Here is a 17,540-nt window from a genome sequence, read left to right as displayed (position 1 = left end):
ATTAGAGGATCATCAGGGGTCCCTCTTTGGGGGGATACTCCCACTAGGTTTAAATCTGGGACTCCCCACCATTTGACCTTAGAACTGAAGAAGCTTCTCGGATGAGAGGTGAAACGTCTTCAAGCAACTTAAAGAAGTCCAGACGCTTTTCTTTGCAAGCTCCTTTGACTCTTTTTTTTTATTTTATTCCATCATATAAACTAGACCTGACCTGATTTACAGTCTTCAAGATGAAGCTTGAGAATGCCCTTGTTGTGCAGTTGCACCCAGTAGTAAAACTCATCTGACATTGCATGGATTCTACTATTATAGGGTACATTATCATAGTAGTGGTTAGTCAGGGGAAAGAGCTTATATGGATGATTACTAAATGGCCAGAATCCATAAAGATGAACTGTTTCACATAATTCCAAAGCCAGACTAATCATATAAGCTCCAGTGCTAGCCCGAAGTCCCTTTACCCCCTGAGAATTCCAGAATTGGTCCATACTTTGTAAGTACTGAGGGTTTGTGAAGATTGGTTGGATAGGAATTTCCATGTCCTCAATGGCATACACAGCCCGCTGACACACTGCACGAGTACCACCAGAGGAGAAGCAAGGAAAGAGGAGCAGGGAGTTGCCATACTGGTGGAGACTGTCTACAAACGCCCGTCGACGTGCCATCAGTGACCCATACCTGCAAAATAATATATTAGTTAAAGAAACAAGACAAAACTAACAGGTCAGTTCAATGTTAGAGTCACTCTTGGCTCACTTCTTTGTTAAGATGCTTGGGTTTGCTGTCACAAGGTTAGTCTTCATGCCAACATCACTCTTAAATTCATTTTCCAGAGGAGGAAGGTTGCACCTGAAAAAAACAACAAAATATTACTTACAGAGAGAAGAGTCCTCATCATGATTTTTGTTCTAAACATCTTTCTCACCTAATAACAAAATCAGTTGAATCAATCGTTTTTCCACAGCCGCTGTTTGTCAGAATCCCACCGCTCCCAACAACTGAACAAGTGTCCCATCTCTTTTTTGAGAAAGGATTCTCCTGGAATTGACACCAACAGATTATAAATTAAAAAAGAGCAAAATTTAAACAGTTTGAAATGTACTTTGTGTGAAAGACAAGTGCTCACTGAATTTAATGGAAGATGGCAAACATGTAGGAAGAGGTCAGTGATAAGGTTATCACGTTAAAACTTTTAGGGAAATGTATAGACCTGTTTAATCCGATTGCCTTTAAAACATTAGAACTGGATTATCAGTTACTTGGAATTGAAATCTTTCATGATATCATTATATATGTGATATTACATATACGGTGGTTAGTTCTAGTTACTGTGCAAACCCTTTTGTTATTGAAAACAATGAATTCATGAGGTCCCTGTTATCAAAATCTGTTTTGAAAATCAGTCTCTTTTTAAGTCCAAGTGAATCTTTGGCCCAGTATTTGTGAATCTCTCCTAGAATAGAAGGAGACAATAAGTGTAGGGCATACTTGAAAGTTGAAGTTTACTTAGATTAGGATTACATGACAGATGTTTATGTGGATTTTATTTTTACACAAACATTATTTAAGAGTAGGTAAATCGATAATAAACTGGTAATGTAAATATCTGTATAATAAATTGAGCTTGTTAAATATTATTGTGCCACAGTAAATTTCTAAATACGTCAGCTAATTCTTTAAATTCTTTCTGTTAAAGATTTTAGGTCAATTTGAAAGAGAAGCAGATGTGAAATGTAAAGGTTAGGTCAAATGATATTTGGAAACTATAATCCCCATATACCAATGTCACTTCCTAAATGTTGCAAGTGCAAACACAAGCAGTTAGTTTTCAAGAAAAAAATCCACTTTATACAAGTTTGACCTTATTTGAGCTTGAAGAAGGAATCAAAGGTCCAAACTAATGTGAAACTTAGTGAAACCCCCATATAATTCCTTACATGGGGCGATCAAGGCTCAAGAGTTGGCAGTTCATCTTGTAATCGGAAGGTTGCCCCGGCTCAGACAGTGTCGGTCGTTGTGTCCTTGGGCAAGACACTTCACCTGTTGCCTACTGGTGGTGGTCAGAGGGCGTCAGTGTCCGGCAGCCTCGCCTCTGTCAGTGCGCCCCAGGGCGGCTGTGGCTACAATGTAGCTTGCCAACACGAGTGTGTGAATGGGTGGATGACTGAACGTGTGAAGCGCTTTGGGGTCCTTAGGGACTGAGTAAAGTGCTATACAGGGAGTGCAGAATTATTAGGCAAGTTTATTTTTGAGGAATAATTCTATTATTGAACAACAACCATGATCTCAATGAACCCAAAAAACTCATTAATATCAAAGCTGAATGTTTTTGGAAGTAGTTTTTAGTTTGTTTTTAGTTTTAGCTATTTTAGGGGGATTATTTTCTCCGCAAGCGACCTTTCCTCGACCAATGAGATAAGCGGTAATCTGAATTGTCATACTCGAATTGTCATAAGTGTGCTGTCAGCTCATTGGTCACAAAGCAGGAGAGGGGCTGGGAATTATGTTTTCAAACAAAGCATTAATTCCATTAACATTTATAGACTACTTTTGATTCTCACAGTATTACGGGGCAAAGTACATCCCTCATTAGCTCAATACGGGACGTGTACTTTTGTTTCTAAATACGGGACGATTCCGTTTTTTAAGGGACGGTTGGCAACCCTATTAGTGAGTGAGTGAGTGAGTGAGTGAGTGATTCGTTCGCTCTATGATTCAGCACAGGAGGGAGGGGGTGAGTAGCTCAAATGTGCTGTTAGCATGTTAGCAGAGCGATGCTACTGTGAACCGAGGAGCTATTTTCTTGATGTGAGCTTCTACTCAGGGTTTTTTCTTCCAGTTCAGAGCAGAAATGCTTTTGTTAAGAAACTGGCTGTTGTTCCCCCCCCCCCCCACAATTTTAATTATAAGCTATATATATACAGGGAGTGCAGAATTATTAGGCAAGTTGTATTTTTGAGGAATAATGTTATTATTGAACAACAACCATGTTCTCAATGAACCCAAAAAAAACTCATTAATATCAAAGCTGAATGTTTTTGGAAGTAGTTTTTAGTTTGTTTTTAGTTTTAGCTATTTTAGGGGGATATCTGTGTGTGCAGGTGACTATTACTGTGCATAATTATTAGGCAACTTAACAAAAAACAAATATATACCCATTTCAATTATTTATTTTTACCAGTGAAACCAATATAACATCTCCACATTCACAAATATACATTTCTGACATTCAAAAACAAAACAAAAACAAATCAGCGGCCAATATAGCCACCTTTCTTTGCAAGGACACTCAAAAGCCTGCCATCCATGGATTCTGTCAGTGTTTTGATCTGTTCACCATCAACATTGCGTGCAGCAGCAACCACAGCCTCCCAGACACTGTTCAGAGAGGTGCACTGTTTTCCCTCCTTGTAAATCTCCCATTTGATGATGGACCACAGGTTCTCAATGGGGTTCAGATCAGGTGAACAAGGTGGCCATGTCATTAGTTTTTCTTCTTTCATACCCTTTCTTGCCAGCCACGCTGTGGAGTACTTGGACGCGTGTGATGGAGCATTGTCCTGCATGAAAATCATGTTTTTCTTGAAGGATGCAGACTTCTTCCTGTACCACTGCTTGAAGAAGGTGTCTTCCAGAAACTGGCAGTAGGACTGGGAGTTGAGCTTGACTCCATCCTCAACCCGAAAAGGCCCCACAAGCTCATCTTTGATGATACCAGCCCAAACCAGTACTCCACCTCCACCTTGCTGGCGTCTGAGTGGGACTGGAGCTCTCTGCCCTTTACCAATCCAGCCACGGGCCCATCCATCTGGCCCATCAAGACTCACTCTCATTTCATCAGTCCATACAACCTTAGAAAAATCAGTCTTGAGATATTTCTTGGCCCAGTCTTGACGTTTCAGCTTGTGTGTCTTGTTCAGTGGTGGTCGTCTTTCAGCCTTTCTTACCTTGGCCATGTCTCTGAGTATTGCACACCTTGTGCTTTTGGGCACTCCAGTGATGTTGCAGCTCTGAAATATGGCCAAACTGGTGGCAAGTGGCATCTTGGCAGCTGCACGCTTGACTTTTCTCAGTTCATGGGCAGTTATTTTGCGCCTTGGTTTTTCCACATGCTTCTTGCGACCCTGTTAACTATTTTGAATGAAACGCTTGATTGTTCGATGATCACGCTTCAGAAGCTTTGCAATTTTGAGACTGCTGCATCCCTCTGCAAGATATCTCACTATTTTTGACTTTTCTGTGGCTGTCAAGTCCTTCTTTTGACCCATTTTGCCAAAGGAAAGGAAGTTGCCTAATAATTATACACACCTGATATAGGGTGTTGATGTCATTAGACCACACCCCTTCTCATTACAGAGATGCACATCACCTAATATGCTTAATTGGTAGTAGGCTTTCGAGCCTATACTGCTTGGAATAAGACAACATGCATGAAGAGGATGATGTGGACAAAATACTCATTTGCCTAATAATTCTGCACTCCCTGTATATTGACAATATAAACCACACATATAGGAATCATTGATTCTAAGTTATATGTTTTTTGTTTTTGTTTTTTGGGGGTGGGGGGGTTGTCAGTTTTCAACCAGTAAATCATTAACTTAGACTTGAAGACCTTGGTGGATTTTTTTAATATACTGACAAATTTGTAGGTGGCTGTGGCTCAGGTGGTAGAGCAGGTCAGCTACTGATCGGAAGTTTGGTGGTTCGATCCTAAGCTTCCCCAGTCTGCATGTCAAGTGTCCTTGGGCAAGATAATAACCCCAAATCTCCCTCCAATGCGTTGATCGGAGTGTGACTGTGTGTGAATGTACTGTGTGCTGTGTGCACTTGCGTTTAGAAGTGCTTGCATGAGTGGGTGTGAATGAGGTATGTTGTATACAGTGCTTTGAGTACTCCACTGTTACAGCACGATCAGCCTATCATGCGTGCGGGGCCTATCGTGTGGTGCCCCGCGCTTCACTCGGACTTTCTGACCACGTCATGATCCACCTAATCCCCGCGTACAGACAGAGGCTGAAGCTCTCAAAACTTGTCGTGAGGACCAAAAAACTGTGGAGCAACGAGGCTGTGGAGGAGCTTCGCACATGTTCGGAGTCTACAGACTGGGACACAATGAAGGCTGCTTCTAACACCTTGGACGAGTTTACGGACACTGTCACCTCCTATATCCACTTCTGTGAGGACAGCATTGTGCCATCACGCACCAGGGTGAGTTATAACAATGACAAACCCTGGTTTACTCCTAAACTCAAAAAGCTGTGGCTGGAAAAGAGAAAGGCGTTCAGAAGCGGAGACAGGGACTGCTACAGAGAGGCCAAGTACAGATTCACTAAAGAAGTGGACGTTGCTAAACATCAGCACTCTGCGAAGATGCAGCAGCAGATCTCAGAGAATGACTCGGCCTCTGTGTGGAAAGGTTTTAGGAATATCACCAACTACAAGCCTAAAACCCCCCACTCCACTGATGACTTGCTCTTAGCCAACACCCTCAACGACTTTTACTGCCGTTTTGATGAGCCATCAGGCAGCCTTCACACCTCCAACGGCCCCAACAATAGAGACACTTTGGACACTCATTCCCCCACCTCTCCCCCCTCCATAGAGCCATCACCACCTTCAAACACTTCACCTACAACACCCCCCTCCTCACCCCACACAAAAGAGGTTTTCACACCACCTCCTCCCACCACAACTCTTCATATTCATGAAGAAGGTGTGAGGAAGCAGTTTAAGAGTCTGAATGCTCGAAAAGCTCCCGGCCCAGACGGTGTGTCTCCTGCCACCCTCAGACACTGTGCAAACGAGCTGGCCCCAGTGTTTTCTGGCATTTTCAACTCCTCACTGCAGGCATGTCATGTGCCTGCCTGCTTCAGGTCCTCTACCATAATCCCTGTCCCCAAGAAACCTAGGATCACTGGACTAAATGACTACAGACCCGTGGCTCTGACATCTGTGGTCATGAAGTCTTTTGAGCGCCTGGTTCTCTCCTATCTCAGGACCCTCACGGCCCCCCTCCTGGACCCCCTGCAGTTTGCATACAGAGCCAACAGGTCTGTAGATGACGCCATCAACATGGCCCTACACTTCATCCTGCAGCATCTGGACTCCCCAGGAACCTACGCCAGGATCCTGTTTGTGGACTTCAGCTCTGCCTTCAACACCATCCTTCCAGACCATCTCCAAGGCAAGCTTTCCCAGATGAATGTGCCTGATCCCATCTGCCGGTGGATCACTGACTTCCTGACGGACAGGAAGCAGCATGTGAGGCTGGGAAAGAATGTCTCGGACTCCCGGACCATCAGCACCGGCTCCCCTCAGGGCTGTGTTCTTTCTCCTCTGCTCTTCTCCCTGTATACTAACTGCTGCACCTCCACCCACCAGTCTGTCAAGCTAATCAAGTTTGCAGATGACACCACCGTTATTGGACTCATCTCGGACGGGGATGAGTCTGCCTACAGGAGGGAGGTTGAACGTCTGGTGTCCTGGTGCAGCCACAACAACCTGGTGCTGAATGCCCAGAAGACAGTGGAGATTATTGTGGACTTCAGGAAGCACACAGCCCCACTCCCCCCCATCATCCTGACTGACACCCCCATCACCTCTGTGGACTCATTCCGCTTCCTGGGTACCACCATCACCCAGGACCTGAAGTGGGAGCCCACCATCACCTCCGTCATTAAGAAAGCCCAGCAGAGGATGTACTTCCTGAGGCAGCTGAAGAAATTCAACCTGCCAACACGGACGATGATGCAATTCTACACTGCAATCATCGAGTCCATCCTCACCTCCTCCATCACTGTGTGGTACGCTGGAGCCACTATCAGGGACAAACAGAGACTGCAGCATGTTGTGCACTCTGCTGAGAAGGTGATTGGCTGCAGACTCCCATCTCTGCAGGACCTGTACACCTCCAGGACACTGGGGCGTGCAGCTCGGATCTCAGCTGACCCTTCTCACCCTGGACACAGTCTGTTTGACCTGCTCCCCTCAGGCAGGAGGCTCCGGTCCATTCGCACCAGAACCTCTCGCCATAAGAACAGTTTCTTCCCCTCTGCTGTCGGACACATGAACAATAACCATATGACTGTTCCCACCACTAACACATGACCCTACGCTGTGTTCACTGCATCATTCCATGTTTGGCACTGATCACCACCTGCACTCATGTATATATCATGTATATATCTATCTACTTAGCACTTTTAATTCTTATTCTCATTTTTATTTTCATGTCTATTTAAGCTTAATTTATAACAGTATTTATAACAGTATGTTTGCACTGAAGCACCGCAGCAATTTCCTAATGTTGTAAACCCGCTCAACATTTGGCAATAAAACCCTTTCTGATTCTGATTCTGATTCTGAGAGTAGAAAAGCGCTATATAAGAATCAGTCCATTTACAAATATTAAAATGTATTACAATTAAATATGCTATAAAGTTATAGCAGTGTTACATTTCGCACAGCCTGATAACTAAATTTCAAAATTAAGCTGTTGCCTGCTCTATAAATTAGCTAGTGAGTGTAAGAGGCAGAACACAGGATGAAACAAGGAGCATCCACAAAGTTATTAATACAGATGAATTGCTGAAAAAGTACTCTAGGCAGCTAATTTCAGAAGACACTAAAGAATTATATTTGATTTAATCCATTAAGGGTAAAGGCCCCTGTTTATCAAAGATTTAACATGTGACTAAACATGTGATTTCAACACATAGGGATATCATGGTGGAACATTTGATGAATAATGAAGACCTGAAATTAAGAAGAAAAAATTAAGAATTTAAGAAAAACATACTTTTATTAAGATCTTGAAAAGCTCTGGAGTCACAGGGATGACAGTTCTGTCCCTGTCACAAACAATCTTAGATCCCACTGGAGTGTTTTCCCGAGTGACAATGGCATTGTTGGATCCATTGCAATTAATTGACAGTTGTAATCTTGAAAAAACAAACAAACAAACAGGACCCGACAAAAAATAAATAAATAAGGTTAGCTTTATTGTGGAAAGATTTGCAATCTTTAGAGTAAAATACAATGTACCTGTTTTGTCATTGTCATTTCTGCTAATTCTATATAAAAGGCTTTTATTTTATTTAAAACACTATAATGTGAGACATTAAACAGATGGTGGGACTCCTTGTCCTTATCTTGGCACAACATGTAATTAAACTTCAAAACGACACTCACCAGGTGTGTGCAGTTTCTTTAAAACTTCCACGACAGAAGTTTCAAAGTATGAAAGGATGATGACCGAAAGCACACTGCAAAAGTGATCCAAGAGTTTCTCAAGGCAAAGAAATTGATCTCAGCCCACTTAAAAGTTATTAAATGAAAAATTGATGCAGAAGTGGTTTCTCTGGCACAAACTGCCATACAGGACACTAGCTTGTTAAAAAACTGCCGATCACCACAGGCCTACTGTGGCACTATGTCAAAGACAGAGACGTGAAAATAGTACACCCCCCCCCCCCACCCATTTTATTTATACTGAAAGACACTTTCTTTTAGTATGGCCACTGCAATGTCAGTTTTACGGTTGTATAAGTTTCGCCAGCAGAGGGCGCTCGGTCCTGTATGCATCGGTAGCTGACGCTACACTAGAAGAAGTAGTGTCAGCGGTGGAGAGTAGTGATGGTAAATTTGATTCTTTTTATTGAATTGAGTTTTAATGAGTCACTCACCAAAGTGAATCGGGGTTTTTTGAGTCATTTGATTCACTGAGTCAGTTGACCAGAGAGTGCAAAAAATTTACATTTTCACTCAAACTTAATTTGTTTCTCTTTTCACGTAAATGTCACTGCTAAGATGAATGATTCTAAAAAAAAAAAAAAAAACTATTTTATAGAGCAAAAAAGAGCAAAAACATTTCTAAAATTAAGCAATTTCCTATCAAAATTGCTTAATAAACATTTATTTTGTTTATTTTTATTTTATTAGTATTTTCCTTAAATGTGTTAAATATATATTTTCTCATCTAAATGTCCACTGAGCTGTGAGCCAGGGGGCGGTAATGCGCCTTAACATTGGTTGCCAACCAAGAAGAAGAAGAAGCTGTGAGCCAGGAGGGAGGGGGTGAGTGAGTGAGTGAGTGAGTGAGTGATTCGTTCACTCGCTCTATGATTCAGCACAGGAGGGAGGGGGTTAGTGAGTGAGTGAGTGAGTGAGTGAGTGAGTGAGTTAGTGATTCGTTCGCTCGCTCTATGATTCAGCACAGGAGGGAGGGGGTTAGTGAGTAGGATTGCCAACTCCCTGAAAAATAAATAAGGGACACCTCGTGGCCAGGGCCGGTCAACCCAGTTGTCTTCACCCTTCCCAGTGTGGTAGCTCTTTTTTTTTGTGTGAAATTATTTTTTAACCATTTGACTTGGATTTGATTTAAGCAGATGCATATTCTTTGTGATATGACCGTATGGGAAACAAATGATCATTTAGCCATTTATTTTTAGCTCAAAATGACAACATTAACACAATAAAACAGGTCTCTTTCTAATTTCCAAGTTCATCCTGTTGTTAGCCTGTGCCAATCCAAGTGTTAGACTGTACCGAAACTCTGTGAGCTCGGTGCAGGTATTTTTGGGTTAAAGCCACAAGATATATATTTTGCACAATAGGAGAAAATGTGAATTGCTTTATGTTTAGTTCATGAAGACTGAATGCTATAGAAATATGTTAAGAAGAACGTTTATTTGAAAGAAATCTAGTTTAATAAATACAGTTAGGAAGTCATGTTCATAAATAGATTAAAACAGTAGTAAAAACAATATAAAACTGTAATCAGAGTTCACAATGTTATTCATGTGTATAGTAAAATGTATTTTTGTGATTTAAGCAGTTTATGGTGGTGCATATGAATATAAAACTGTATAAGTTACTTGTAAAAAGTAATGTTTTCAACACTAGAAGAAGTAGTGTCAGTGGTGAAGAGGCAGCGTGGCAACGGTCCGCGCGCCGAAAGAACTGATTATTCATACATTTTTCTGTCTTTACAGTTTTCTGTAAAAATAAATAAGTTGCACGGGAGATGTGTTGGCCCATCATTTCAGGGGTGTAACACTACTACAGTCATGGATTCAGGAAACATGGTTGCATCCTGTTTTAGTGAGGTCTACTTTCTATCTATTATTCCTTAGAGCAGTGTTTGTTGCTTTTTCTCATATTACATTGGCTGTGTTGAATGATTATAGCTTATATTTGATAGAGGATATTTTTGTTTCAGAATTGTTGTCTCAGTTCCTTAAATATGCTTCAAATGGCGAGGCTACTTAACAACTCTTGTTATTCTATCATAATGCCAAAAAAATTCTCACTAAAAATCAATAGAATGGAATAGAATAGAATAGAATAGAATAGAATAGAATAGAATAGAATAGACCTTTATTATCCTATGGATGAGAAATTGTGGTGTTCCACAGCTCTTATAGCAAAGGGAATATAAAATATAACAGGAAGACACAAAGTTTGTATATACAAGTAAAAATGTACAGACATTTGTACGGAAATATGTATAAAATGTGCAGGGCTATGTATAAAATGTACAGCGAAAAAACAAGCTGGTGAGTAAGATGGTAAACTGCGTTATAGAGTCTGACAACTGCTGGTAAGAATGACCTGCGGTGGCGCTCCTTCCTACACTGTGGGTGTCAAAGATTACTGCTGAACGAGCTGCTCAGTGCTTGTACGTTCTCATGCAGGGGGTGAGCCTTTCTGTTGGAAGGCCACACTCTAAGTTATGAACTTATTCCATAACAGTAAATAATGAATAACAGACTTTGTTGGTCTCCCACAAAGCCTGCAACCCTCTGCTACATTCCAGCAGTCAGAACTTGGATTCTAAACACCATGCCCCCAGTTATGCACTTCTTCTAAAGGAAGAAATCCAGTAGCAAATTGTGGACATGACAAACCTTTATAGGAAACACTCAGTGTTGGGTGGACACAGAGGAACTGTGGGCTTATGTAGGGATGCTTTTTTTGGACAATGTTTACATCTCAAAAAAGGTAATCAATTCAAATCTGCAGGGTGCTGCTGCAAACCCCTCTCATCAGAACTGGGCACTATGACTTTTGTATGGCCAGAAAGAGAAGCAGCACCACTTGGGAAGCTTACATGTAAACACCACAGTCTGTAAATTTGCAGCCCATGCTCCACTTTAGCTTGACTCCCTCTTTCTGTACTGCCTTTTGTCGGAAGGTGGCATTTTTTTTTCATTCATTTATCCATCCATCTTCTTCCGCTTTATCTGGGGCCAGGTCGCAGGGGCAGCAGCCTAAGCAGAGAAGCCCAGACCTCCCTCTCCCCAGCCACCTCCTCTACCTTATCCGGGGGGACACCAACGCATTCCCAGGCCAGCCGAGAGATATAATCTCTCCAGCGTGTCCTGGGTCTGCACCGGGGCCTCCTCCCGGTGGGACATGCCCGAAACACCTCACCCAGGAGGCGCACAGGAGACATCCTTGTCAGATGCCCAAACCACCACAGCTGGCTCCTTTCGATGTGGAGGAGCAGCGGCTCTACTCTGAGCCCCTCCTGGATGACCATAACTTCTCACCCTATCTCTAAGGGAGAGGAAGCTCATTTCCGCCGCTTGTATCCGCAGTCTCATTCTTTCAGTCACTACCCACAGCTCGTGGCCACAGGTGAGGGTAGGGACGTAGATTGACCGGTAAATTGAGAGCTTTGCTTTTACACTCAGCTCTCTCTTCACCAGCACCAATCCGTCTGTTGATCTCCAGCTCCCTTCTCCCATCACTCGCAAACAATACCCCGAGATACTTAACTCCTCCACTTGGGGCAAGAACTCATCCGCAACCCAGAGTGAGCACTCCACCCTTTTCCGGCTGAGAACCATGGCTTCAGATTTGGAGGTGCTGATCCTCATTCCTGCTGCTTCACACTCGGCTGCGAACTGTTCCAGTGCGAGCTGGAGGCCATCACCCGATGAAGCCAACAAAACCACATCATCCGCGAAAAGAAGAGATGAGATTCTGAGGCCACCGAAGTGAAAGCCCTTTGCCACTTGGCTGCACCTAGAAATCCTGTCCATAAAAAATCACAGAATCTGTGACAAATGGCAGCCCTGGCGGAGCCCATCACCCACCGGGAACGAGTCCGACTTATTGCCGGCAATGCAAACCAAGCTCTTGCAACGGTTGTATAGGGATCGAATGGCCCGTAGCAATGGGCCAGACACCCCATACTCCCATAGCACCTCCCACAGGACACCCCGAGGGACACGGTCGAATGCCTTCTCCAAGTCCACAAAACACATGCAGACTGGTTGGGCAAACTCCCATAAGATAAGATAAGATAACCTTTATTAATCCCACACGTGGGGAATTTGTTTTGTCACAGCAGGAAGTGGACAGTGCAAAAGTTATATAGCAAAAATTAGAATACAATAAGAATAAAATACTGTACACAACTGTACCGAATAGAATAAAATAAAATACTATATACAGTAGAATAAACAGAATAAAATATACAATAGGATAAAAATAGATTACAAATGCTTTATACAACTGAGTAAAAATACAACTGTGGCGGAGGCGTGGCCCCGGGCGCAGCTGCAGGGGAGGAGTGCAGCAGAAGGCTCAACAGGGCGGCGCTGCGAGGCCGGTAAGAACAGCTGATGGTGTTTATGTACTGATGATGGTCTCCCTCCGCTGTGTTTATAGTGAGACGGGGAGGGGCGGCCAGGAGGGAGATCAGCTGGGCTCGTGAGCTGTCAGACTGTACGACTGAGTCAGCTGTCAAAACTCAACACTCAAAGCTTCAATAAATGTGGAAGTTGGCAGTACATACCTGTGTGTGCGTGTGTTTGTGCCTGGTGTATTCCACAACAACTTTGTCAGAAAAAGAGTATTGCATTTAGTGTTATTTCATATGTGTGTGTTTGATCAGTTGGAGTCTTTGTTGTGGAGTCTGACAGCAGTGGGGAGGAAAGACCTGTGAAATCTCTCCGTCCCACACCGTGGGTGCCGCAGCCTGCCACTGAAGGAGCTGCTCAGTGCTGTCAGAGTCTCCTGCATGGGGTGGGAGATGTTGTCCATCAGGGATGACAGCTTAGCCACCATTCTCCTGTCACTCACCACCTCCACTGGGTCCAGAGGGCATCCTAGAACAGAGCTGGCCCTGCGGATAGGCCTGTTCAGTCTCTTCCTGTCCCCGGCAGAGATGTTGCCACCTCAGCAGACCACACCGTAAAAGATAGCTGTGGCCACCACAGATGCCACACATGCAACCTCCAGTATCCTTGAGAGGATAAAGAGCTGGTCCAGTGTTCCGCAACCAGGACGAAAACCGCATTGTTCATCCTGTATCTGAGGTACGACTAGCAGACGAACTCTCCTTTCCAGCACCCTGGCATAGACTTTCTCAGGGAGGCTGAGGAGTGTGATCCCCCTGTAGTTGAAACACACCCTCCGGCCCCCCTTCTTAAAGATGGGGACCACCAACCCGGTCTGCCAGTCCAGGGGTACTGCCCCTGATCTCCACGCAACATTATAGAGGCGTGTCAGCCAGGACAGGCCTACAACGCCCAGAGCCTTCAGGAACTCGGGCTTGACCACATCCACACCAGGGGCTCTGCCACCAAGGAGTTGTTTAACTGCCTCATTGACCTCGCCCCCGGAAATTGGCAGGTCATCCCCATCATCCCCAGACTCTGCTTCCTCCTCGGAAGACATGTCAGTGGGATTAAGTAGGTCTTCGAAGTATTCCTTCCACCGCCCAACAATTTTCTCAATCAAAATCAGCAGCGCTCTGCCAGCACTATACACAGTGCAGGTAGAGCACTGCTTTCCCCTCCTGAGACGCCTGACGGTTTGCCAGAATCTCTTCGAGGCAGTCTGAAAGTCTTTCTCCATGGCCTCTCCGAACTCCTCGCACACCAGAGTTTTTGCTTTAACCACTGCCCGAGCCGCATTCCGCTTGGCCTGTCCGTACCTGTCAGCTGCCTCTGAAGTCCCACAGGCTAACCAAGCCCGATAGGACTCCTTCTTCAGCCTGGTGGCTCCCTTCACCTCTGGTGTCCACCATTTGGTTTGGGAGTTACCACCACGACAGGCACCAACCACCTTGCGGCTGCAGGTCAATGCAGCAGCTTTGGCAATGGAGATGCTGAACATGGTCCATGTCAATGTCCCCAGTGTCCCTCAGAATGCTGTTGAAGCTCACGGACTGGGGCCTCTGCTAGGCGTTCCCAGCACACCCTCACTATTCGTTTAGGTGCACCGGGTCTGTCCAGTGTCCTCCCCCGCCACCTGATCCAACTCACCACCAGGTCGTAATCAGTTGACAGCTCAGCCCCTCTCTTTACTCGAGTGTCCAGAACATATGGTCGCAGGTCTGGTGATAAGATTACAAAATCGATCATCGACCTGTGGCCTAGCACTTAGAGTCCCCCGAGAGCAGCCATTTGGCTTTTCTACCTTTAAAACCCGCCTTCCAGCCAAATGGCTGGTAGGTGTTTAGCTAGGCTTTAGCTTCAGCCAAGTGGAAGCTAAATTGTCTAGTCATTCATATGTAAATTAGGTTGTTACCTGGGAATTCTGGAGGGGAGTGGGGGTGTGTGAATGAGGGGGTGGGGGAGCTGCTAAAAGCTGTGAACTTCCTTTTGTGTTCGTCTTGATGCATTCTCAATCATCCAGGGAAATAAATCTCCAAAAGTCACCAACTTGGAGTGGTTAGTTTCCTGAGCCACAAGGAAACTTGGAGTGTTTCAGTTTGCCATCTTAGGGAGAAATCAACACACATGGGTGTATTTCCTTTGTTGCTGAGATTTATTGATAAAAACAGTACAAAAAACCAACCATTTGTACACATATTTACAAATAATAATAAAAAGTGAGTGAGTACATTTCAACATTTTCAGCAATCACTCACAATCCTGGCACTGCCATGGTATCTGTAGTCTGCATTTACCACATGTGTATCTGTAGCAGTGAACACATCGCACAGTGGCATGATTGTTCTTGCATTTGTGTTTGACCTGACACATGGCTCTTTTTCCAGGGCTAGGTGTGGAGGGTTGTGTCCAAAGCAACTGTTCTTTTCTTGCCTTCTTCCCAGCTTCCCAACACTACCAAAAGGAAGCCAAACACTGTCACCCTTTACAACAAAACAAAGTGTGGTGTGGATGTGATGGACCAGATGGTTCGGGAGTACACTGTCCGCAGAGGAACACGGCGCTGGCCAGTTGCCGTGTTTTACAACATGATTGACTGCTACAGATACACATGTGGTAAATGCAGACTACAGATACCATGGCAGTGCCAGGATTGTGAGTGATTGCTGAAAATGTTGAAATGTACTCACTCACTTTTTATTTTTTTATGATGATATAATCCTCATGCTGCATAGTGGTGGGTCTTGACATGTCAATAACTTTAAGAGTCCCTCTGTCTGCCACTTCTGAAACTGAAGTAAGATTAAGGAACTCATTCCCAAACAAGGAATCCATAAACTGAAGTCTGAAATCGCCCTGAAGACCACACTGTCTCTTGACTTCAACAATGAGATCCTCAATTGATTCAGGTGGTCCATAGGAGAGAGTGAGCCTTTGACAGGTTCCATCAGTCAAGATGATCTTTAGGATCACAGGGGTCCCCATTTCAAGCAGCTATTCTGTAGACGAAAAAAAACAACAACAATACATCAGACACCCAGAAAGAATAACTTCAGTTTAGTCTTCATACAGTTACCCATACATATCAGTCAGTTACAAAAAAAAAAAAAAAAGAATGTATCTAGTGAAATACATGTGACTGAACTTATTACAAATATTTGCACACCTTTTATTTCTATATGCCTTTTTAAAGTCACCATGCGGACTGATCCGATCTTGTAGTCAACCAGTGGATAAGTGTCAAGGAGTTCACGGAGTGAAACAAGAGTGAATATTCTTGCAGATACTGGGTTGAGCTCAAAAGCTCTGTAGTGCTCCCTGTACCAGCCACCGAGCTCTCTGACAATGTAGAATATGCTCTGGTTTACAATGCAGATGTGGTTTATTTCACAGAATTCTGGCAACCCACCAGCTGCCCTGTGGGCCAGTACCATTCCCTTCCTATAAGTTATGCCCTTTATTGTCACACACTGTGCAAGGTTTATCTCTAGAATGTCAGGGAATGTTTGCCTAATGACTCTAGCCATCTCCTCTTTAAGCAAATCCACTGGAAAAGTTGATACAGCCGAGACCTCTAGTTCAGACTTGCCAAGAGATGGGGAGCTTAGATGGTAAGCTATCATCATCTGATGCTTTGAGGCCAAGGAGAGAGGCACATTCTTAAAGCAGCTTGTGTGTCTCATGACCTGCTTGAAAAAGCTGTGTTTGGCCTCGAAACGCATTGTCCACAGCCAAACAACTGGACCAAAAAACCTAATCATCTGTGGATAGTGCTCCAAATAATGGTGTTTTGGTAGTAGCTTAACATCAGGAAACAGTGCCTGGTATCGCTGTCTGTGCTCTATAATTTTGCTTTCCAAAAAAGCCAGAGAGTCATCACTATGCACAGGGGACACGACAAGTTCTGTGATATCCTTCAGAGTCATGAGAACAAGCCATGCAGGCTCATCTTCAGGCACAAGTGATCCAACTAAAAAAGGCAAGAACCGGAGCAAGCTCCAGTTCTCATGCGCATTTCCTCCTACTGTTTTGGTGCTAGAGAAAGTTTGTGACACTACATGAGGTCTGTTTGTCTTATCTTCCCATTTGTAGGGGAACTTCAGAATCGCATTGTTTAAGTCAGCTAAAGTGAAAAACTTCTTTGATATAAGAACTGTCAAGCAATGAGCCAACTCTACTGGGATTATACCCTCAAAAACATCGTGAGCAAGATCAGGCGGATAACCAAATATGACATGAAAGTGGGACAGATTTTTGGTGAAGACACATTCTCTTTTCACTCCACAACAGCCTGTACCTGTATCTTGGGCTTGTTTGACATGGACTTGGTGAAGGTCTTTGCTTCTTAGCGTGAAAGCACCAGACGCTACAGAATACAGCTGAATATCACTGCTCTTCCCTGTGCAAAATCTGCAATAGTATTCTACAGAAAAGCTTTGCATAAATCCTGCAACACTGTGTGCTCCAAGGTTATCTGCGATTACACTTACGACTGTACCTTTGACTGACTCTCCTAATAGTGGAACATAAATGCCATGTTCTTCAAGAGTTTTCAGATCCTGTAGAAGAGGTTCCAAGATTTTGTCATAACCATAAGTTTTAACGTCAGTGGTTTTGCACAACACTGACAAGTAGATGGACGATAAGGAGGAATGAGATCCTGAAGGCAAGTTAGTCAAAACCCAATAAATGGCACAAAGCTTGTGTTTCTTCAGTGAGGTACCAAGGGGGTTACAGACTTCAAAGTCATCCACATAAAAACGTAGGGAAATCCTTAGATTTTCTCCAGAAAGGAAAAAGTTTTCCTTAAATAGGGAACCATCACTTGAAGACCTGTAATGATATGACCCAGTAGAGTCTGTTCCCACCTGTTGTTTATGGCATTTCACAACTTCATCAACAACATCT

At 43.8% G+C, this 17,540-nt stretch overlaps 1 protein-coding gene across 1 annotated transcript; it reads right to left on the bottom strand.

Annotated features, from left to right (window-relative positions):
• Window positions 1-200: 200 nt before the first annotated feature.
• LOC112431809 (alpha-2,8-sialyltransferase 8E-like) lies at window positions 201-15,617 on the bottom strand. The gene is made up of 5 exons (XM_076880936.1): window positions 15,502-15,617; window positions 7,802-7,943; window positions 926-1,038; window positions 757-849; window positions 201-678 (listed from the first exon to the last, which is right to left on the bottom strand). The coding sequence occupies exons 1-5, from the start codon at window positions 15,615-15,617 to the stop codon at window positions 201-203; spliced, it is 942 nt and encodes a 313-aa protein (XP_076737051.1).
• Between the last annotated feature and the right edge of the window lie 1,923 nt (window positions 15,618-17,540).

The sequence above is a fragment of the Maylandia zebra genome, unplaced genomic scaffold (genome assembly GCF_041146795.1).
Source record: "Maylandia zebra isolate NMK-2024a unplaced genomic scaffold, Mzebra_GT3a scaffold02, whole genome shotgun sequence".
Taxonomy (NCBI): domain Eukaryota; kingdom Metazoa; phylum Chordata; class Actinopteri; order Cichliformes; family Cichlidae; genus Maylandia; species Maylandia zebra.
This window is presented reverse-complemented; position numbering and strand designations above follow the sequence as displayed.

Bases quoted from the DNA above. Each gene is read 5' to 3' on its own strand.
- LOC112431809 (XM_076880936.1), bottom strand. From the start codon at position 15,617: ATGGGGACCCCTGTGATCCTAAAGATCATCTTGACTGATGGAACCTGT. The intron at 7,944-15,501 runs GTGTGGTCTTCA...TGTTTTTTCAAG, and splicing joins ATTGTTGAAGTCAAGAGACA to ATTACAACTGTCAATTAATT. The intron at 850-925 runs GTGAGAAAGATG...TGTTTTTTTCAG, and splicing joins TCAACTGATTTTGTTATTAG to GTGCAACCTTCCTCCTCTGG.